This window comes from Zeugodacus cucurbitae, chromosome 3, assembly GCF_028554725.1.
Source record: "Zeugodacus cucurbitae isolate PBARC_wt_2022May chromosome 3, idZeuCucr1.2, whole genome shotgun sequence".
Classification (NCBI taxonomy): domain Eukaryota; kingdom Metazoa; phylum Arthropoda; class Insecta; order Diptera; family Tephritidae; genus Zeugodacus; species Zeugodacus cucurbitae.
The window spans coordinates 38079134-38102045 of record NC_071668.1 but is presented as its reverse complement, the minus strand read 5'-3'; the positions used below and the strand labels follow the sequence as shown (position 1 = coordinate 38102045).

The following is a 22912-nucleotide window of genomic DNA, read 5'->3' as shown; positions in this document are numbered from 1 at the left end:
GGCAGTGGACCGATTTTGCCCATTTTCGAAAGCAACCTCCTCAGGGTGCCAAGGAACATGTGTTCCAAGTTTCATTAACATATCTTAATTTTTACTCAAGTTATCGCTTGCACGGCAGACGGACAGACAGACGGACGGACAGACATCCGGATTTCAAATCCACTCGTCATCCTGATCATTTATGTATATATAACCCCATATCTAACTCTTATATTTCTTGGTGACACAAACAACCGTTATGTGAACAAAACTATTATACTCTGTGCAACAGGTTGCGAGAGTATAAAAATTACTAAGACTCATTTCCACGAAACCAAAAAAAACTCATAGTATTTCTACACTTATATGTGCCGTCAATTTATGACTCAAACGAGTGTATAGTAACAATTTGATTTTACTCACTTATTTATTGGTCACGATGAAAATAAACTTGAATGAGTTCGGTACACTGATCGGAACGAATGGAATTGTGACTTCGTAGCTGAGCACGAAAGTTAAGATACCCAGTGAGAATTTTGTCACATTAAATTTTTCATTATTTCATTGAATATGCATTTTCGTGCGTTTTTTTTTTCAATATATTAATATTGAAATAAATATATTAGAACCTAAAAGTATTAACTTTACTGTCATTAAATAACTTAAAACATTAAATGTAATACACAATATCAACGAACAAAACACATTGTTAGTCAATTCCCACAGACCACATTTGCCTAGCGGCGGCACAGACTTCGTCAGTTTTACGTTGATCATATTCGTATCACTTTATTCATTTAGCTTATAGCTGAGATCACACGATTGGTCAAATGTACCGATTTTGAACAAAATTTGTCTGTAAAAATTTGTACAAAATAAATTTTGTGTACCGATACAATTTTCAGTGTTCACACGATTGGCGTACTTGAGCCAGAATTTTTCTGTACTGATTTGTACACTTCAATAATATGACAGATATTTGTGCAACCCTGTCACATGGTTGGGCTTGTCATCTTAAATAAAGTAGATAGCTGATAAGCTTTGAATACATAATTACATATATTTGAACGTAATTTTATGATTTTTGAAACTAATGATTTCTTCATCAAGAAAAATGAAAATAGTGGCAATTATGTGTATTTCTGTACACCTAATTAATAAAAAGAAACAAATAAAAGAAAAACGAACATTGAAGAAGCGAAGTGTTTGGGTGCTGTATTGGCTTCAGAGGAGAAGTACTGACGGCGCGTATGCAAAAACTCTGCGCGAGTTTCGTGAAGTGAACAATCAAAAATATTTGTTTAAAAATTATCTTTGCATGAACGAAGCCACTTTTAATTATATTCTTGAATTAGTCTCTCCAAACATAAAAGTGACACCAATATGAGAAAAGCAATACCAGCCAATGAACGTTTGGCGGTTACACTTCGCTTCCTTGCCTCTGGAGACAGCTTCAAAAGTTTATCTGTTGACTTTCGCATTGCGCCGAATACCATATCTATATTTGTGCCGGAGGTTTGCGATGCAATTTACAAAGCTTTGAAAAATGAATATTTAGAGGTAGCTATACATAATCACATCAAAAATATAAATTGATATCACATTATATATTTGCAAGGTTCCAAACAACTAACAGATGTGGATTGACATTGCCCAAAAATTTAGTGATAAATGGGATTTTACTCATTGTATAGGCGCAGTTGACGGAAAACAGATTGTGATGAAGGCTTCGCCGCGGTCTGGAAGTACCTTTTATAATTATAAAGTTACTAATAGTATTGTACTTATGGCCATTGCGGATGCGGACTATCGATTTATATATATTGATGTCGGGTGCAATGACAGAGCTTCGGACGTTTTTGGAAAGTCCACATTTCAGAAAGCTTTGGACAATAACATACTGAGATTGCCTTTACCACAACCATTGCTAAATCGTGACCGTGATTGTCCATACTTGTTAGTGGCGGATGATGCATTCCGCATGCAAAAGCTCATTTTAAAACCATACCCTGGTAAAAATTTAACTGCCGGCCATCGCATATTCAATTACCGATTGTCACGTGCTAGGCGCGTTGTCGAAAATGTATTTGGCATTATGGCAAAGCGGTTTCAAATTCTATATCGACCAATTCAACTGAATGAGCAAAAAACGACCCAAATAACACTGGCCTGCTGTACCTTGCATAATTTTTTAATTAACAGTAAGGAAGGGCTAAGTTCGGGTGTAACCGAACATTTTATACTCTCGCAATTTATTTATTTAACTTTATTTATATTATATAATACACAATTTACATATATATTGTATAAAGTCCATTGAAAGTTGGAAACCATTATATTATGTTAGAAGCACCGAGGTTCTCGTGTTCGATATATGGGGCCTTAAAAGCCTATCGCCCACCTCCCATACAAAGGTTAGGTTGAAAATTACTAAAAGTGGGTTAACTCACTAAAGAAAAACGTCAGAAACACTAAATTTCACATAAGAAATGGCAGGTGGAAGCTGCACTCAGATTTTTTTACAAAATGGAAAATGGGCGTGGTGTCGCCCACTTATGGGTCAAAAACCATATCTCAGGAACTACTCGACCGATTTCAATGAAACTTGGCTTGTAATAGTTTCCTTACATCCCAATGATATGTTGTGAAAATAGGCAAAATCGCTTCACAACCACGCCTACTTCCTATATACCAGAACTTTGAAGACGATCTGAATCGTTTACTTTACAATATATAAAGTAAATACTAGTGAAGATATCGGTGCAGAACTTTGCACAAATATTATGTTAATAGTGTGGCAGCCCCATTCTAAAAATCGCCGAAATCGGACCATAGGTTTTTAAGACCCCATATATCGAATACGAGGGCCTCGGTGCTTCTAACCTAATATTATGGTTTCCAACTTTCAATGGACTTTATACAATATATATGACGAATATGTGGGTCAATTGGGTTAAATAAATAAATTGCGAGAGTATAAAATGTTCGGTTACACCCGAACTTAGCCCTTCCTTACTTGTTTTCCATAGCTTTATTTATGGCTTAGTTATGGCACTTTATGTCTTTGCGGTTTTCGCCATTTTGTGGACGTGGCAGTGGTCCTATTTTGCTCATTTTCGAAAGCAACCTACCTATGGTGCCAAGAAATAAGTGTGTCAAATTTGAAAAAGTGTGAGCTTTGAAAGAGTGCGGAAGAGTTTTAATGCGCTCCGTGATTTATTTGATTTATCTAAAATAAAACAAATAACATTAAATAAGCAAAACAACTAAAAAACTTCCGCGGAAAATCAAAATCAAAACATAAACAAAAAACTAAAACAAGAGCTTAAAAACAATAAACAAATTATTAAAAAAGTGGGCAAAACAAAAAAGAAAAACAAACATGAGCACTGCGCAGCCTCAACAACAAGGTCGTAGGCATTCTTTGAATGCCTACTTCAGCTTTGTTGAGCCTGCGAAATCTGCTCCAACAAATAAACGAGCCAACGGTGATGCTGATGAGTCATCGAAGCGCTCAGCCGAACAGCAGAGAGGATCAGCAGAAGGAGAAAAAACAAACAAGTGCACAACAACAAATCTGCAAACACCTACTAGCAAGCAGGTACCAGCAAATGTTACACCGAAGGAAAACACAAAGCGAGGTGAGCATGTACTACAAAGAAAAGGACCATCTGTTCAGATTGGAATTGACCGCTACGTCAACATAAAAAGAAAATTAAGTCCTATCAAGACAGCGGTAAATTCCAAAAAATTTCAACCCGCCTCGCTTAATACAAATAAGCCTGGAAATTTAAATGGCAACAGATTTGCCTTACTAAGCAATGGATTGGAAGACGATGCGAAGGGTACAACCACAGTCGTGAATGCCAAACCGCCGCCAATATATTTGCGTGAGCGCAGCTCGAATGCACTTGTTGCTAAATTAAGTGAAGTTGTAGGTACTAATAATTTTCATATAGTGCCTTTAAAAAAAGGCAATATAGATGAAACTAAAATACAGGCCTACACTGAGAAAAGTTTTATGGATATAGTGAGATTTTTATCAAATAACAACAAGAATTATTATTCTTATCAACTGAAGAGCTCTAAAGGCCTAGTTGTTGTTGTAAAAGGCATTGAGTCTTCGGTAGAATCTAACGATATCAAAGAAGCCCTTGAAGAATGCGGCTTTGGAATTAAAAATGTGGTAAATATCTTCAATAGAAATAAAGTACCACAACCAATGTTTAAAATCGAATTGTTGCCAAACTCTAATCCATTAAAAAAGAATGAAACACACCCAATATATAACTTAAAATATTTACTCCATCGTAGAATTACCGTTGAAGAACCTCATAAAAGAAATGGTCCGGTACAATGCACTAACTGCCAAGAGTATGGGCATACCAAATCTTATTGCACTCTACGCAGTGTTTGTGTGGTAAGTGGTGATTTACACCCAACTTCAAAATGTGCTCTTAAAAAAGAGAATACAAATAAAAAATGCAGTAATTGTGGAGGAAATCACACTGCTAACTACAGGGGCTGCCCTGTATATAAAGACTTGAAATCAAAATTGTCACTGGGAATTCAAGCTCGTCGTAACCAAATGATGAATATCCCTCGTAATGAAAATGTAGAAATTGCAGACCAGAGTTCGAAACCTGGTAATTCTAAGAATATCCTTGTCCAGGGAAGCTATGCAAAGGTGGTAAAAGGCAACGCTGTGCAAATGCAACAACAGCAAAGTCCACCAAATGGAGGTATTGAAAATATGATTCTAAATCTTACCCAATGTATGACACAATTTATGTCTACCATGCAAAACATGATCCAAGATTTGATCAAATCTCAAAACCAAATGTTACAAACCTTATTATCTAAAAAATGAGTATGCTAAATATTTGCATATGGAATGCCAACGGTGTAAACCAACACAAACTTGAGTTAATACGATTTCTGACTGAAAAAAGCATAGATGTTATGCTACTGTCAGAAACTCATTTAACAAATAAAAACAATTTTGTTAGAAACAAAATACCAGACTTAATAGATTTTGCTGTAGTCAAAAATATAGATAGATTGACTTATGTTCTGATCATTCTCCTGTACTTATAAAGTTATGCGAACAGCCCATGATATTTGAGCCAAAAGTATCTCTAACATCTTTTAAAACTAACTGCTTGAAGTATAGAAAATATATCAGTAGCCACATTAATATTGATTTAAAAATAAGTACAGGAAGAGATATTGATGAAAGCATAATGGAATTCAATGATGTAATAACTAATGCAGCTGTCTTGGCAACACCTAAAAGAAACGTTAAGGTTTTTAGAAACATCTCTAATATTGAAACAGAAAAGCTTGTAAATGAGAAAAGAAAAGCCAGACGTGAATGGCAGTTAAGTCGTTCCCCTTCAACTCTGCGTCAACTGAAATCGGCTGTACGTAAGTTAAAAAAGCACTTAAACGCGATGAAGAATACAATACTGAAAATTATATAAAGCACCTGTGTCCAAATTCAAGCAAGAAAAACTCTCTTTGGAAAGCCCAAAAGTCTTTTAAGCCACCAGTAGATTCCAACATGCCTATAAGACATTTGAATGGTAATTGGGCGCGTAGTAATGAGGAAAAGGCAAATTACTTTGCAAATCACCTAGAAAAGGTATTTCAACCCAATGGTCCAAAAAACAATTTTAAGTTGCCAACTTTGCCCAATATCGCAAACGAGTCAAGCGTGTCTATTAGGACGTCTACTTATGAAATTACCAAGATCCTAAAAGAGCTAAATCCGAAAAAGTCTTCAGGACACGATAATATTACTCCAAAAATGTTAGTTGAGTTGCCAAATATTGCTATTTCAGTGCTCTCTTTGCTCTTTAATGCAATTCTTGGTTTCGGGTACTATCCAATTTCGTGGAAAAAGTCGCAGATCATCATGATAGATAAACCTGGAAAAGACTTAACACAACCGTCTTCCTACAGACCAATAAGTCTCTTACCCTGTCTTTCCAAAATATTCGAAAAAGTTTTACTATCAAAAATGTCTCCTTTCCTCCACGAAAATAATATAATACCAACCCACCAATTCGGGTTTCGTGCTAAACATGGCACAGTAGAGCAAGTGAATAGAATTACAAACGAAATCAGGAAGGCATTCGAGCACAGAGAGTACTGTTCAGCTATTTTTCTCGATGTAGCTCAGGCGTTCGATAAGGTCTGGCATGAAGGCCTTTTATGGAAAATCAAAAACGTTTTACCTTACGAATTGCATAAAACATTGGAGTCATATTTAAGAAATAGGAAATTTACAGTTAAAGTAGCAGATTTCATATCAGAAGAACGAGCAATAAGGGCCGGTGTACCTCAGGGCAGTGTATTAGGCCCTACTCTGTACATAATATATACAGCAGACATTCCAACAGCTAATAACGTAATGACATCAACTTTTGCGGATGACACAGCCCTAATAAGCCGTAACAAATGCCCCATAAGAGCATCAAGAGTATTAGAGGAACACTTAACTTGCGTCGAAGAATGGCTAGCCAACTGGTGTATAAATAACTATTAATGAGCAAAAATGCAAGAATATTACATTCTCGCTAAGATCGGAAACATGCCGGACAGTTAAAATAAACAATGTGCTAGTACCCCAAGCGAATGAAGTAACTTATCTTGGGATTCACCTGGATCGAAGGCTCACGTGGCGGAAACATATAGCGAGTAAAATAACATGTATGAAGTTAAGAGCAGCCAATTTAAATTGGCTTTTAAACAAAAAATTCTAAACTTAGCCTAGACAACAAAGTCCTGTTATACAATGCAATCATAAAACCGATTTGGATGTATGGTATTCAACTGTGGGGTACGACCTGTGCAACCAACATTGATATAATTCAGAGATTCCAATCTAAAATGCTTAGAACAATCACGGGTTCACCATGGTACATGCGTAACGAAAATATCCATAAAGATCTTGATATACCTATGGTAAAGAAGGAGATAGAGGACAGTAGAAAGAAATATATTTCTAAACTTCGTGAATATCCAAACCCTTTGGCTAATGCTTTGGTACATTCCTGCAATCAAACACGTTTAAAAAGGAGAGATCTACCAGCCTATTAGAGAGCACCGTTCTACCAAAACAGCTCAACCACATTCCTGAGCTTTTTTAGTTGTAAATAGATTTAAGATTTTATTACTTATTGTTAAGCTTTAAACAAAGCAGATTCAATAAATAAAGAAATATGTATAAAAAAAAAGTTTCAAAAAGATATCTTAATTTTTACTCAAGTTACAGCTTGCACAACTTTGTTGCCAACAACTCTTGCAACTTTGTTGCCAACAACTTTGTTGCGAGAGTATAAAAAAATGCCAGTTATATGGAAGGTTTAACTACAGATAGGAATGATCAACAAGACAATTCAGTTCATGAGCAAGGTACTCAAAATTGCTAACAAGGAGCAGAGGAACGTCCAACGACATACATAACCAATGAAGCCAAAGAAATTCGTGAGGAGTTCGAACTATATTTTATGACAGCCGCTTTAGAAATATCATTTCAATATAGATGTTTATGTTAAATAAAATTAATGATTTAAATATGTCTGTAACTTTATTAATATAGAAGAAAAAACAATTCAATGAAATATCAATCATCATTTAATTCTGAAAGCGCATCTATAGTGCACTTCATAATATTAATTTCAAGTTTTTTTTTGCTGCTTTCTCATTTTTTGCATTCATTTCACGCATTTGCGACGCTATGTACATGCCGAAGGAATACCACTTGTGCTCTTTTGATGCATACAACAAATCTGTTGCGCGTTTTAAAATAGCTCCTGGGGAATTGGTTGCTGCATCAGCTGGCGAACTTTCACTATCAGGGTTTATATTTGGAACAGGTGAAGTCGTTTTTTCTTTGTCGTGGTTATGATAAAACTGCATTCCAGTCCAAAATTGCCAATGAGGTTGTGAACTTGACGCGCTCTGACCAGACTTTGCCGGTAATTTGTTTTTTTGTATTATTGTACACTGTTTTCACATTCGCCCATTTGGCGTTGCACTCATCAACGATACGGCCATGACAGTTCGCTGCAACTTCCTTCCATGCGTTCACTTATAGTTTAATGAAGAATATTCCCACAGACAAGGATGATTTTCTATTATTTCTATTAAATTAAACACATCTTCCGAGGACCATGCCGTTGTAACTTGAAAACGCTTTCTCTTTTTATCTGGCGTTGGTGTTGGTTCTGTAGACATATTGGATATAATTTCGCATATTGCGGTAGTCAAATTATCAAAGATTTCATCTTCATCTGTATCCATATTCTGAAAAATAAATGAACAATATTAATATATTAAATGTAAACAAATAAATATATATAAACATATCATAAATATTTATACTCACCAATAGATGTAGTGACTTGTTTAATAACGGACAAATGGAATAAAGAGCAGTGGTGCATCATTTGTTTTTGCTGATATCAGTGCTGCCCAGTTTAATAATTATTTATTATTATTAGTTTAATAATCATAGAGTTGCCAAACAGTAAATAATGAAATTCCAGCCAGGTGTTAAGTATTCATAGGATAATAAAAATAAAAAAAAACATAATTTTGGCATTTGGACATTTGTCCATTTTTTGTATTTACTTGATTTGTACAACAGTTCACATCATTGGTACAACAGAGCCGTATTTTATCGGTCTATCTGCAGAAACACTTTGTTAATTTGCCTTATGCCAAATATTTTCTGGCTGTCACACGATCTGTATATAAAAATTGGTACATTTGACCAATCGTGTGATTTCAGTTTGGTGTTTTTTGGTGGTTTGGCTCATTTTGGTTTAGCTTGACTGAATTATTGTCTCATGAGACAATAGAGCACTTCAACGAAACACATCAAGAGAAACTTACTCATTATTCATACTCTCGCTGTGTGTGCTGTGCGTAAATGTGTTTTAGTGGATATTAGTGTTTGATGAGTTTTGACTTATTTGCACTAATACTTTTTTTTATGTTACTAAACCAATGACTCAAAAAATGGAATAATTGCAGTTCTCTGATCTACACCGCGTGTATTCTTATAATATATGTATACTATACGCAATCTTTGCATGGGAATTCGCTCGTGCCCTCGCGACTGACAAGATTGAGAGTTTTCTATATTTATTTTATAAATGAATATTAAATGGAAAAATTATTTATTTAAATATTTCATTTGACATTTATTAATTTAATTTCTACAAAAAAAAGGGTTATCTATTTTTTCATTCAATTTTCAAAGCTTACGACGACATGTACATGACCTATCAGTTGATGCTCTTGTTGAGAAAATGAGTGTGTTAATATTATCAGAAACTCATGTGAGTAACGAAGAAACCATTGACATTTCAAATTTCAACTTTATAGCAAGTTTTAAAAGAGACAATCGTCCAGCAGGTGGGGTGGCTATTTATCATCGGTCCGATGATACTATGGCCACATTTTCTACAGATCATATGGAAGTGCATGCGAGATATACCAGTATGTTTAGCACTAATGTTTCGAATATTGGTGATATATGTATTTCCCAATGCCATTCTAATGGACAAACAATAATAATGGCTGCCGTTTATATTTCACAAAAACAGTCTTTACAAGCAAAATGAAAGTTCTTGTATTCAAATTTATTCATTTATTCTAAAGCTGCTTCTGCACTATTTATGATGGAAATTAATAGAAGATTTGATCATTATCCTATGATTTTGAGTGGAGATTTCAACATAAACTTTGCAGATGTCAAAAATCAATCATAAATTGAATTTTTATATGAAGAATTTGATTTAACGATGTCGAATGATCGCAACCTTAGCACAACAAAATACAAAAGTACTATTGATGCAGTATTCACAAGATATATAAAAAGATTTAAATCAAAATTGTTCATTTCATACTTTAGTTACCATAGACCTATTGTTTCAGTTTTAGAATTTGATGAAAATCCTGATAATAATGATAAAAATGCTGATAATGATGATGTAAGAGTTGTTGAAATTATAGATGAGAATTGAAAAATTTTGTATTTACTATTTACTAATATCACTGGATCACAAATTTGAATTTGTTTTTTGTTCCACGGATGCCACTATCCATTTTGTATGTGAAATGGCTCGCTGATTTCGAAAATCGAATTATTTTTTTTCTATGGATACGTTTTTGAGATATTTGCAATTTACCGTTATTCGACCAAAAAAAAAAAAGGTGTCTTCACTTAATCATGTATATCTCACTGACCAGTTGAGCAATCTTACTGCAAATTATAGAAAATAAAAGTGAATGAAATTTCCTAAAAATATTGCCTACTCCATTTTTCCATAGGCCTTATAATTTCTGAGAAATTGATTAATAACTTCGAGTTTTTAAATTTTTTTATGAAAAAATTGAAAAAAAATAAACTTTGGCAAGAAAAAAATTTTAAAACAAAAGACATTTTTAAATTTTTTTATTTTCATATGAAGTCCTGTTTCTTTAGAAAAAAATAAGCTACCAACGAACAAAATCCATGGATAAATAGGAAAGTTATACATGATCAAATAAATATATCCAAGTCGGGCAAAGTCAATGTATACGTATATGCGTATGTAGTGTGTAAAGTAGGGGTGGGATTGTTTTCGAATTTCATTAGAATAAACTAATAACTAATAATAATAATAAAATAATACTTTTAGAACAGTAATACTCAAATACTGTTGTAGTAGGTAGTTTGCATCGAAAGGAAGAGGTGTCAGGTGCGAAATCCCTGTAGTCATGTTAATTTGCCTAACATGTGTGTAGGTATACAGGCAGATTTTCGACGGGTAATTAGTTGCGGAAAATTCCTAATGCAAATAAATTTTATTCAAACATGCATACCTACATGCACACACATATATCTTGGTAAATTCATTAATTTTTTTTTTTTTTTTAATTTCAAAGACATTCCAGGATTATTCAAAGAGTTTGGTCAACCGATTCCGAGGAGTGGCGATTGTTCATAGAGAGCAATAAACTTAGCTTGAAGGCCGTATTACTGCATAATGGCAACAAAAAGCCCTCGATCCATATCGCGCATGCAGTAAACACGAAGGAAACATACGAGGCAATGGAGAAATTGTTAAAATTCATCAAATATGAAGAGCATGATTGGAAAATATGTGCCGATCTTAAAGTCGTTGGAATGTTATGCGGTCTACAAAGTGGCTACACAAAACACTGCTGCTTTCTCTGCAAATGTGATAGCCGAGCTCGTAAAGACCACTATTGCATTAAGGATTGGCCGGAAAGAGTTGAATTTACAATTGGTGTGGATAATATCAAATACGTCCCACTTGTAAAGAAGGAAAAAAATCATTCTTCCGCCTTTGCATATCAAGCTCGGCCTCATTAAAAATTTTGTTAAGGCGTTGGACAAAGAAGGCAAAGCATTCAATTATTTGCAAAATTTTTTCCCAAATATTTCCCAGGCCAAGATAAAAGAAGGTATATTTGTTGGACCCCAAATAAAAAAGTTGATAAATAATGTCCAATTCAAAGGACTATTGTCACCAGTTGAGGCAGCAGCGTGGGATTCCTTCGAAATAGTCGTTTCTTCTTTTCTCGGTAAACACAAAGGTCTAAACTACGAGAAGATAGTGAGTGACTTAATCAAAAATTATGCAGAAATGGGTGATTATACAAAACTTATTTAATTGAATTATATAAAATTTTATAATTTACTTATTTACATTTTCTTTTTTCTCCAGGCGTAAATATGTCTTTAAAAATTCATTTTCTGCATTCCCATTTAAGTTGTTTTCCGACAAATCTCGGAGACGAAAGTGACGAGCATGGCGAAAGGTTTCACCAGCAAATGAAATTAATTGAGAATCGATACCAAGGTTTCTGGGACGTCGGTATGATGGGTGACTACTGTTGGTTTCTCATAAGAGAAACCGATCCTAAACTAAATAAACGACAAAACAAAACACATAATCATTTCGACTATAATGTAATCACACCAACTTAAGACAAAAATAACACATTGTTTTAATATATATTACTAATATATAAATAAATGAGTTTATAAAAACTAAAAACGACATGAAAATTGACTTTTTACTTAACAGAAACAGCGCATAACCAGATATCCCACCCCTACTTTACACACTACATACGCATATAAGTATACATTGACTTTGCGCGACTTGGATATATTTATTTGATCATGTATAACTTTCCTATTCATCCATGGATTTTGTTCGTTGGTAGCTTATTTTTTCTAAAGAAACAGGACTTCATATGAAATAAAAAAAATTTAAAAATATCTTTTGTTTTAAAATTTTTTTCTTGCCAAAGTTTATTTTTTTTCAATTTTTTCATAAAAAAATTTAAAAACTCGAAGTTATTAATCAATTTCTCAGAAATTATAAGGTCTATGAAAAAATGGAGTAGGCAATATTTTTAGGAAATTTCATTCACTTTTATTTTCTATAATTTGCAGTAAGATTGCTCAACTGGTCAGTAAGATATACATGATTAAGTGAAGACACCTTTTTTTTTTTTGGTCGAATAACGGTAAATTGCAAATATCTCAAAAACGTATCCATAGAAAAAAAAATAATTCGATTTTCGAAATCAGCGAGCGATTCCACATACAAATAGGATAGTGGCGTTCATGGAACATTTTTGCTGTAAACCAGTGTATTTAATCATTTAAATAAAACCACTTCCTTCGAATATAGTTTCTATATTATTACACTTCATGTCCATTCAAAAAGTGTACAATTTCTCATGTGGCGAGCGCACCTAAAAATGCTCACCCAAAAAAGTGCCCAATGCGCCATAAGTTCAAGTTTTCACTTCTGCCTGCACTCCCAGAGTGCAACTCCACTCGGTTTTTCAAATAGTATTTGCCGCACCGCTTAGATTTAAGAAAAAAATGATATGCTCGCGATTTTTATAGGATTTAGATTTATTAAAATTTTTATGTTTGGATGGATATACCCGGATGTAGGCAAACGAATACGGTATATATGTTTGTGTATATATGTATACTTATATTAGCTCGATAAGAAGAGAGCGAGAAAAGAAAAGTGAAAATGTGCAGATAATTCACCTCTGCACATGTTATTATATAAGTTAATACGTTTCAATCTATTAATATTTGTTTGAATGTTTGTTCATGTATATTTGTATAATTATAAGTTGAGGATGGAGTCATATGTAGAAGTTCACGTAAGTGAGGAAAGTTTCTGACTGCCATTCACTTGGGAGTGGCCAGGAACGATTCTTTTACATGTGGCGCAAGCAGCTCACAACTTCCGGCCTTAGACCAAGTATCCTCTGGGTAGCCAACACACATCCGTCTGGAAGCGAGCTAAAGTGAGAAGGCGAATCCCGCTTATGCGGTTGTGCGTAGGGCTTGGGACCCACCACATAAAAACGAATAACCAGTGAATAAGAAACACAGGCCTCGGATGAGAAACCCCCCTTTTGATGACGACCACGGCAAACGTATAAAGGACTATGATTTAAGGGCATGCACCTGGAATGTCCGGACCCTTAATTGGGAAGGTGCCTCTGCCCAGCTGGTTGATGTCCTCGTAAGAGTAAAGGCTGACATCACCGCAATCCAAGAAATGCGATGGACGGGACAAGGACGGAAGAAGGTGGGTCCTTGTGACATCTACTACAGGGGCCATATAAAGGAGCGCAAATTTGGTGTTGAATTTGTGGTGGGAGAGAGACTCCGTCGCAGAGTCCTGGCATTCACTCCGGTGGATGAACGTCTAGCCACAATCCGCATCAAAGCGAGGTTCTTCAACATATCGCTGATTTGCGCCCACGCCCCGACGGAAGAGAAGGACGAAGTGATCAAAGATACCTTCTATGAGCGCCTAGAACGTACCTATGAGCGCTGCCCCCGCCACGATGTCAAAATCGTGCTTGGCGATTTCAACGCTAGGGTGGGTAAAAAAGGTGTCTTTGGCACAACAGTCGGAAAATTCAGCCTCCATGACGAAACATCACCAAACGGTCTGAGGCTGATCGACTTCGCCGGGGCCCGAAATATGATCGTCTTTAGTACTAGATTCCAGCATAAGAAAATCCATCAAGCTACTTGGCTGTCCCCGGATCGAAACACTCGCAACCAGATCGATCATGTTGTGATAGATGGACGACATGTCTCCAGTGTTTTTGATGTGCGTACGCTTCGTGGTCCCAATATCGACTTGGACCACTATCTTGTAGCAGCTAAGATACGCACCCGCCTCTGTGTAGAAAAGCGTACACGTCAACAAACACAAGGAAGGTTCTACATCGAGAAGCTGCAATCACAACCGACAGCCGAACGATTTTCTACTCGACTTGCACTCCTGCTCTCTGAGAGCACTCATCAGCATCTCGGTATAAGGGAGCTGTGGGACGGCATATCAAACTCCTTACGTACAGCTGCAACCGAAACCATTGGTTTTCGGAAAAGTCAAAAAAACAGCTGGTATGATGAGGATTGTCGTCTCGCAGTGGAGAGAAAACAGACTGCCTACCTCGCAATGTTGCGATCGGCCGCAACACGAGCGGGATAGGAAAGATACTGTGAGCTGAAGAGGGAGGCGAGACGCATTTGCAGACAAAAAAAGAAAGAGGCCGAAATGCGTGAGTATGAAGAGCTTGACAAGCTGGCCGATAGGGGTAATGCTCGAAAATTTTACGAAAAGATCCGGAGACTAACCGAAGGTTTCAAGACCGGAGCACACTCCTGTAGGACCCCCAGAGGTGATCTAGTTATTGATGACCAGAGTATACTGAGTTTGTGGAGGGAACACTTCTCCAGCCTGCTGAATGGCAGTGAAAGTACAACACCAGGAGATGGCGAACCCGATTCCCCAATCGACGACGATGGAACAGATGTTCCATTGCCCGACCGTGAAGAAATTCGAATAGCAATTACCCGCTTGAAGAACAATAAGGCGGCCGATGGATTACCGGCCGAGCTATTCAAATACGGCGGCGAAGAGCTGATAAGGTGCTTGCATCAGCTTCTTTGCAGAATATGGTCGGAAGAAAGCATGCCTGACGATTGGAATCTCAGTATACTCTGCCCAATACACAAAAAGGGAGACCCCACAATTTGCGCCAATTACCGTGGGATAAGCCTCCTCAACATCGCGTATAAGGTTCTGTCGAGCGTATTGTGTGAAAGACTAAGGCCCACCGTCAACAAACTGATTGGACCTTATCAGTGTGGCTTTAGACCTGGAAAATCAACAACGGACCAGATATTCACCATGCGCCAAATTTTGGAGAAGATCCGTGAAAATAGGATCGACACACACCATCTCTTTGTCGACTTTAAAGCTGCTTTCGACAGCACGAAAAAGAGCTGCCTTTATGCCGCGATGTCTGAATTTGGTATCCCCGCAAAACTAATACGGCTGTATAAGCTGACGTTGAGCAACACCAAAAGCTCCGTCAGGATCGGGAAGGACCTCTCCGAACCGTTCGATACCAGACGAGGTTTCAGACAAGGTGACTCACTCTCGTGTGATTTCTTTAACCAGATGCTGGAGAAAATAATACGAGCTGCAGAGCTAAACAGAGAATGTACAATCTTCTATAAGAGTGTACAGCTACTGGCGTACGCCGATGATATCGATATCATTGGAAACAACACCCGCGCCGTTAGTTCTGCTTTCTCCAGACTGGATAAGGAAGCGAAGCGTATGGGTCTGGTGGTGAACGAGGACAAGACGAAATATCTCCTGTCGTCAAACAAACAGTCAGCGCATTCGCGTCTTGGCTCCCACGTCACTGTTGACAGTCATAACTTTGAAGTTGTAGATAATTTCGTCTACCTGGGAACCAGCATTAACAGCAATAACAATGTCAGCCTGGAAATCCAACGCAGAATCACTCTTGCCAACAGGTGCTACTATGGACTAAGTAGGCAATTGAAAAGTTAAGTCCTCTCTCGACGAACAAAAACTAAACTCTACAAGTCCCTCATCATTCCCGTCCTACTTTATGGTGCAGAAGCGTGGACGGTGTCAACATCCGATTAGGAGTTTTCGAGAGAAAGGTTTTGCGGAAGATTTACGGTCCCTTAAACATTGGCAACGCCGAATACCGCAGAAGATGGAATGATGAGCTGTATGTGTTGTTCGACGACATAGACATAGTCCAGCGAATAAAAAGACAGCGGCTACGCTGGCTGGGTCATGTTGTTCGAATGGATGAAAGTGCCCCAGCTCTGAAAGTTTTCGATGCAGTACCCGCTGGTGGAAGCCGAGGAAGAGGGAGACCTCCACTCCGGTGGAAGGACCAGGTGGAGAAGGACCTGTCTTCACTTGGTATTACCAATTGGCGCCAAACCGCCAAAAGGAGAGATGCGTGGCGCACTGTTGTGGACTCGGCTATAACCGCGTAAGCGGTTTCTACGCCAGTTAAGAAGAAGATAAGTTGAGTTTGTTACATTTATGTATATTTGACATATGTTTTTGATAAATATATGTTTGAAATTATATGTATGTAAATATGCATGTTTGAAATTATTCTTTCTTTTGCTATGGATTTTTTGTGCCATTTGCTTACTTATTTTATGCAATCCTGCTGACTGTTTGAAGAAACAGAAGGGGTATTGCTTGAAAGTTTTGCAAGTAAATACTTGAATACTTGAATATAATTGTGTTTGTGTACACCAGGTTAGCATATAAGGCAGGATGTAATTTGCTTGTGTATTTATCTAAAAATATTGATGATGTATTTTTTTAAACTGTTTTTAGTTCCCGTTTAGGTGTTATTCAAACGGATTGTATAGGTTTTATATTTGTTAAAACCGTTTTTGATGCCGTGTGATGATTAGCCACAGTGCCTTTCTTTATGGCTCTAAGGACCATGTACAATTACTCACCTTAGTGTTCACGTTCGATTTAGGTCACTTTCTTTAAAAGAAAAAAAAAAACGCAATTGTTTTCGAACAAATCGTTATAAAAATTTATTTTATTTAAATGTAATGATTTTTTACAATAATCCAAGAATTATGTATGTATGAATGTTAGAAAATGGTACAATGTTTGTATTAAATGTCTATATTTGTATATATGAAAAATCGGATGTTAAATGTATAGAAACCGAGTAATAAAAAAACCATCTGTAGAAAACCGGGATGCTGCAAACACGAAGATATAACTCGATCAACGTCGTATCGAAAGAAGGTGCTGTTGTATGCTTTCTCTTCCTTTTTGTTGATTTTTGTATACAGATTGGTATCATCGTGTTTTGATGTATATGTGTGTGTGTGTATTAACATGTAATGTTCTCTGGCGTGATGAGGTGGATGTAGCGTATCAGTGTTGTGTTTTTGGTTATGTGGCTATTATATGTGTATATCAATAAGTATATGCACCCTCATAACCAAAATAACATAAATTCAGATTAAGAGCCAAATGGACGTAGAAGACTTACAAATCGTCACTGAGACGGTAATATCCGAAATCGCTACACCAAAAGTGTCAGGTGCACTCGTTGCTGCTCCAAGGAGTAAGGCCATCCGCCGCTGCAGTAAGAGAGATAAGGGAAGTGCAGCTATTGGAGCCACAGGGCAGCCTATGCCAACGCCCACATGCTCTTAAACGATGCTCCATAAATCAGAGCCTGAAGCCCTCTCACGAGCAAGAGCACACGGGCATTGCATGACCTGTCTAGCAGATGATCACACCATTCTCTCTTTCATAGATTTCCCAGACAAGCCGGTCCGTCGTCAAAATACACAAACACCCGTATCAGACCACGTAGCGATCCAGTCCAGCAACGACGATGAACCAAACCAACTGCAGCACGTGGAAGGCCATATCCAGCACGCCACGCTTATCGCCAGCAACAACAACGCTCAAAGGGGTTGAGCGCTGTAGTACATACACTGCAACAGCTGCTGAGGCTGCTAACCGATTAATTAAACAAAATAATAATAAAAATTCCACTTCTTCAACATTGTAAAGTCCATCTATTTATAACCGACACGCTTATATTTGATGAAATTGTTAACACATTCAGGAATTTAAAAACCAAACCAAAACCGAATTAACTCTTAGACTGTCCCGTATGTGGTACAAAGAAAAACATATTTCAAATAAAAAGAGCACTTTATGCAAGCAGCTACTTATGTTTATTTAAAAATAGCATCGTATACACCTAGGTTTCAATGTTGACCTTCCTAATAATAATAGGATTTCATTTCTTCTTTCATCTCATTTCATTTCGTCTTTCAAAATACTGTTGAAGCAGAATAATTGCATCTGCTTTATATGACATTTTTATGCCACTATTCTTTTTTCGACAAAGTCCTTCTGTTGATTCATTATTTTAAGGGCTTCTCGTTTCGTATGCATTTATTGTTGAAATTTCATGCTCCAGATATTTTGCTGCTTCATTTGCATTACTGGTTGACTAAAATCCCTCCTTCTTGAACCTTGGGTCCAAAATTGTGCTTATTCTTGTAACGCTCCGAAATTCTTATGGTGCTAATCTTTTAGAAACAGATGCTAAAAGAATATCACAAAGCGAATTAGCCTCCGGGGTTGTCAAATCCGTTTGCATTACATGAAGTTTTTCAAAAATTCCAAAAAAATAAGATATTAAAATACAATTTATAAAAGTATATAGAATGTACCAGTGATATACGACGTGGTGGAATTATGGTAAGGGAGTACATGGCGGCTGATGCTGTTGGTCAGCTTAAATATATTGAATTGATAATGGATAAACATGGCTTGTCTTCGACGTTTTGGTTTCAACAACGACTGGACAACGACTGCTGAAATAGTATGTTTTTAGCTCTCGTAAAATACTAGTAGAGCTCCTTAAAACGTCGCCTTAATCACATAATTTAATCCCATTGAGAATCTCTGGGATCAATTTAAAACAAGTCATCAGCCATAATAACTAATAAAGAGGCTTTGCGGGGTGTTATGCAGGAATAATAGTCACAGATTACAGCTGAGGAAATAGATAAGCTAGTAAATTCACTGCCAATCTGATTTGTTGTAGTTTGAAAGCAAAATGGTTATCCACTAAATTATTTACTTTCATTATTTACTTTCATTATATTTATTTATTTATTTAAAAACTGAACGCAGACTTTATTTCGTGTTGTTACTCTTAAATCCCGTTATATCGAAAATTTAAAGAGGAACTTTGACTCTTGTTTTTGCATTTTCATCTTATGAATGTAAAGAAAAATTAGATGTAAGAAATTTGAACTTGATTAATTATTTACATTGTGGTTTTGCTTCAGTTAAAAAAATTGTGAAAAAATGGGTGAACGCAGACTTTATTGGCTACGTGTACATAGTTTTGCAATGGGTTTTTATTATTATAAATATTTTTGTTACTAATAAGAAATAAATGTGACCTTCATTCTAAAAGAAAAAATATTAGATCGAAGTATTTGAGAAAAAGCTTGGGAAGTATCTCGATGCTCTTAAGCGGGATTCAATTAAGTGCCTTTCCCGCTTAATTATTATGCGATGATTTATATACAAATTTATAAATATTATATCAATAATTCACAAATGCAGAAATTTACGGTGGGACTCAGCTGTTCATACTAGTCTAAAGAACGCAATTGTCGTCAAAAAATTGCCGGTTTAAAGGAAAACTACTGGCTCCCACGTCACTGTTGACAGTCATAACTTTGAAGTTGCAGATAATTTCGTTTTTTCTCCAATCCAAATCCAACGCAGAATCACTCTTGCCAACAGTTGCTACTTTGGACTGAGTAGGCATTTGAAAAGTAAAGTCCTCTCTCGACGAACAAAAACTAAACTCTACAAGTCCCTCAACATTCCCGTTGTTGTTGTTGTAGTAATGAGTATCTATCCCTGGCGGAACGGAAAGCATAAATCTAGTTGTTGTCGAAGTCATCTAACGGGAGGCCCAGGAAACATGTTGTTTCGACAGGGTTGTACCAAAGGGAAAGGGGTGTTAGATGAGTAGGGTTCGTTGGGCATGCAAAAAGGTGGTTAGTGTCATGCGGGGACTCATTGCATGCAGGACATGTATTTTGTATGTCGGGGTTCAGTCTGGATAAGTAGGAGTTTAAACTGCTACAATATCCAGTTCGAAGTTGCGCAAGGCTCACTCTGGTTCACGCGGCAACTCGAGCTCTTCGTCTGCTAAAGGTTGTGGTTTGATCCCAGGACGTGATTCACTGGAAGGGAGTCAAGGAAGGTGTTAATAGCTCCACTGTGAATGGCGTTTAGAGCGTGTCTAAAACTGTCAGCGTCCGCAGCCTGGTCAGTATATTGTTCAAGTTCGTCGACGTGTTGAAGGAGTGACTTCTTGATGTACCTGTTGCGGTTCTGCTTCCAGGAAGTGACTACATGGGTGACTTCTACGAAAAGTAAGCAGTTCATTATGCTACTTAATAGGCAGCATACGTCGTGAATTGACTGAAGAAGAAGAGGGGAATATTTCAAATTATTTGAATGCTAATGATAGAAGCAGATTTGATTTGTCAAATACGGCAATTGAGGGTAACCGAATTGATGAAAATCCTGATAATAATGATGAAAATGCTGATTATGATGATGTAAGAGTTGTTGAAATTATAGATGAGAATTGAAAAATTTTGTATTTACTATTTATTAATATCACTGGATTGCCTACTCCATTTTTCCATAGGCCTTATAATTTCTGAGAAATTGATTAATAACTTCGAGTTTTTACATTTTTTTATGAAAAAATTGAAAAAAAAATAAACTTTGGCAAGAAAAAAATTTTAAAACAAAAGATATTTTGCGATCTGGATCGAGGGCTTTTTGTTGCCATTATGCAGTAATACGGCCTTCAAGCTAAGTTTATTGCTGTCTATGAACAATCGCCACTCCTCGGAATCATATGGTTGACCAAACTCCTTGAATAATCCTGGAATGTCTTTGCAATTAAAAAAAATTAATGAATTTACCAAGATATATGTGTGTGCATGTAGGTATGCATGTTTGAATAAAATTTATTTGCATTAGGAATTTTCCGCAACTAATTACCCTTCGAAAATCTGCCTGTATACCTACACACATGTTAGGCAAATTAACATGACTACAGGGATTTCGCACCTGACACCTCTTGCTTTCGATGCAAACTACCTACTACAACAGTATTTGAGTATTACTGTTCTAAAAGTATTATTTTATTATTATTATTAGTTATTAGTTTATTCTAATGAAATTCGAAAACAATCCCACCCCTACTTTACACACTACATACGCATATACATATACATTGACTTTGCGCGACTTGGATATATTTATTTGATCATGTATAACTTTCCTATTTATCCATGGATTTTGTTCGTTGGTAGCTTATTTTCTTCTAAAGAAACAGGACTTCATATGAAATAAAAAAAAATTTAAAAATATCTTTTGTTTTAAAATTTTTTTCTTGCCAAAGTTTATTTTTTGCACCCTCATAACCAAAATAACATAATTTCAGATTAAGAGCCAAATGGACGTAGAAGACTTACAAATCGTCACTGAGACGGTAATATCCGAAATCGCTACACCAAAAGTGTCAGGTGCACTCGTTGCTGCTCCAAGGAGTAAGGCCATCCGCCGCAGCAGTAAGAGAGATAAGGGAAGTGCAGCTATTGGAGCCACAGGGCAGCCTATGCCAACGCCCACATGCTCTTAAACGATGCTCCATAAATCAGAGCCTGAAGCATCGTATACACTTAGGTTTCAATGTTGACCTTCCTAATAATAAGAGGATTTCATTTCTTCTTTCATCTCATTTCATTTCGTCTTTCAAAATACTGTCGAAGCAGAATAATTGCATCTGCTTTAGATGACATTTTTTTGACACTATTATTTTTTCGACAAAGTCCTTCTGTTGATTCATTATTTTCAGGGCTTCTCGTTTCGTATGCATTTATTGTTGAAATTTCATGCTCCAGATATTTTGCTGCTTCATTTGTATTACTGGTTGACTAAAATCCCTCCTTCTTGAACCTTGGGTCAAAAATTGTGCTTATTCTTGTAACGCTCCGAAATTCATATGGTGCTAATCTTTTAGATACAGATGCTAAAAGAATATCACAAAGCGAATTAGCCTCCGGGGTTGTCAAATCCGTTTGCATTACATGAAGTTTTTCAAAAATTCCAAAAAAATAAGATATTAAAATACAATTTATAAAAGTATATAGAATGTACCAGTGATATACGACGTGGTGGAATTATGGTAAGGGAGTACATGGCGGCTGATGCTGTTGGTCAGCTTAAATATATTGAATTGATAATGGATAAACATGGCTTGTCTTCGACGTTTCGGTTTCAACAACGACTGGACAACGACTGCTGAAATAGTATGTTTTTAGCTCTCGTAAAATACTAGTAGAGCTCCTTAAAACGTCGCCTTAATCACATAATTTAATCCCATTGAGAATCTCAGGGATCAATTTAAAACAAGTCATCAGCCATAATAACTAATAAAGAGGCTTTGCGGGGTGTTATGCAGGAATAATAGTCACAGATTACAGCTGAGGAAATAGATAAGCTAGGAAATTCACTGCCAATCTGATTTGTTGTAGTTTGAAAGCAAAATGGTTATCCACTAAATTATTTACTTTCATTATTATTTATTATTTTCATGATTTTTTAACATATTTAAAAACTGAACGCAGACTTTATTTCGTGTTGTTACTCTTAAATCCCGTTATATCGAAAATTTAAAGAGGAACTTTGACTCTTGTTTTTGCATTTTCATCTTATGAATGTAAAGAAAAATTAGATGTAAGAAATTTGAACTTGATTAATTATTTACATTGCGGTTTTGCTTCAGTTAAAAAAATTGTGAAAAAATGGGTGAACGCAGACTTTATTGGCTACGTGTACATAGTTTTGCAATGGGTTTTTATTATTATACGATCCCTTGCGGAACGTAAAGCATAAATCTA

The 22912-nt window shown here is 36.3% G+C and overlaps 1 protein-coding gene across 1 annotated transcript; it reads left to right on the top strand.

Annotated features, from left to right (window-relative positions):
• Positions 1–1511: 1511 nt before the first annotated feature.
• On the top strand, positions 1512–22103 carry LOC128920140 (uncharacterized). Its single transcript, XM_054226665.1, has 2 exons — positions 1512–2180; positions 22033–22103. The coding sequence occupies exons 1-2, from the start codon at positions 1616–1618 to the stop codon at positions 22101–22103; spliced, it is 636 nt and encodes a 211-aa protein (XP_054082640.1). The 5' UTR covers positions 1512–1615.
• Positions 22104–22912: the final 809 nt, after the last annotated feature.

What these genes read in the sequence shown, in the direction of transcription:
- LOC128920140 (XM_054226665.1), top strand. Translation starts at nt 1,616, where the DNA reads ATGTGGATTGACATTGCCCAAAAATTTAGTGATAAATGGGATTTTACT. An exon ending in GCATAATTTTTTAATTAACA is followed by an intron (nt 2,181 to 22,032) that starts GTAAGGAAGGGC and finishes CTAATCTTTTAG; the next exon opens with ATACAGATGCTAAAAGAATA.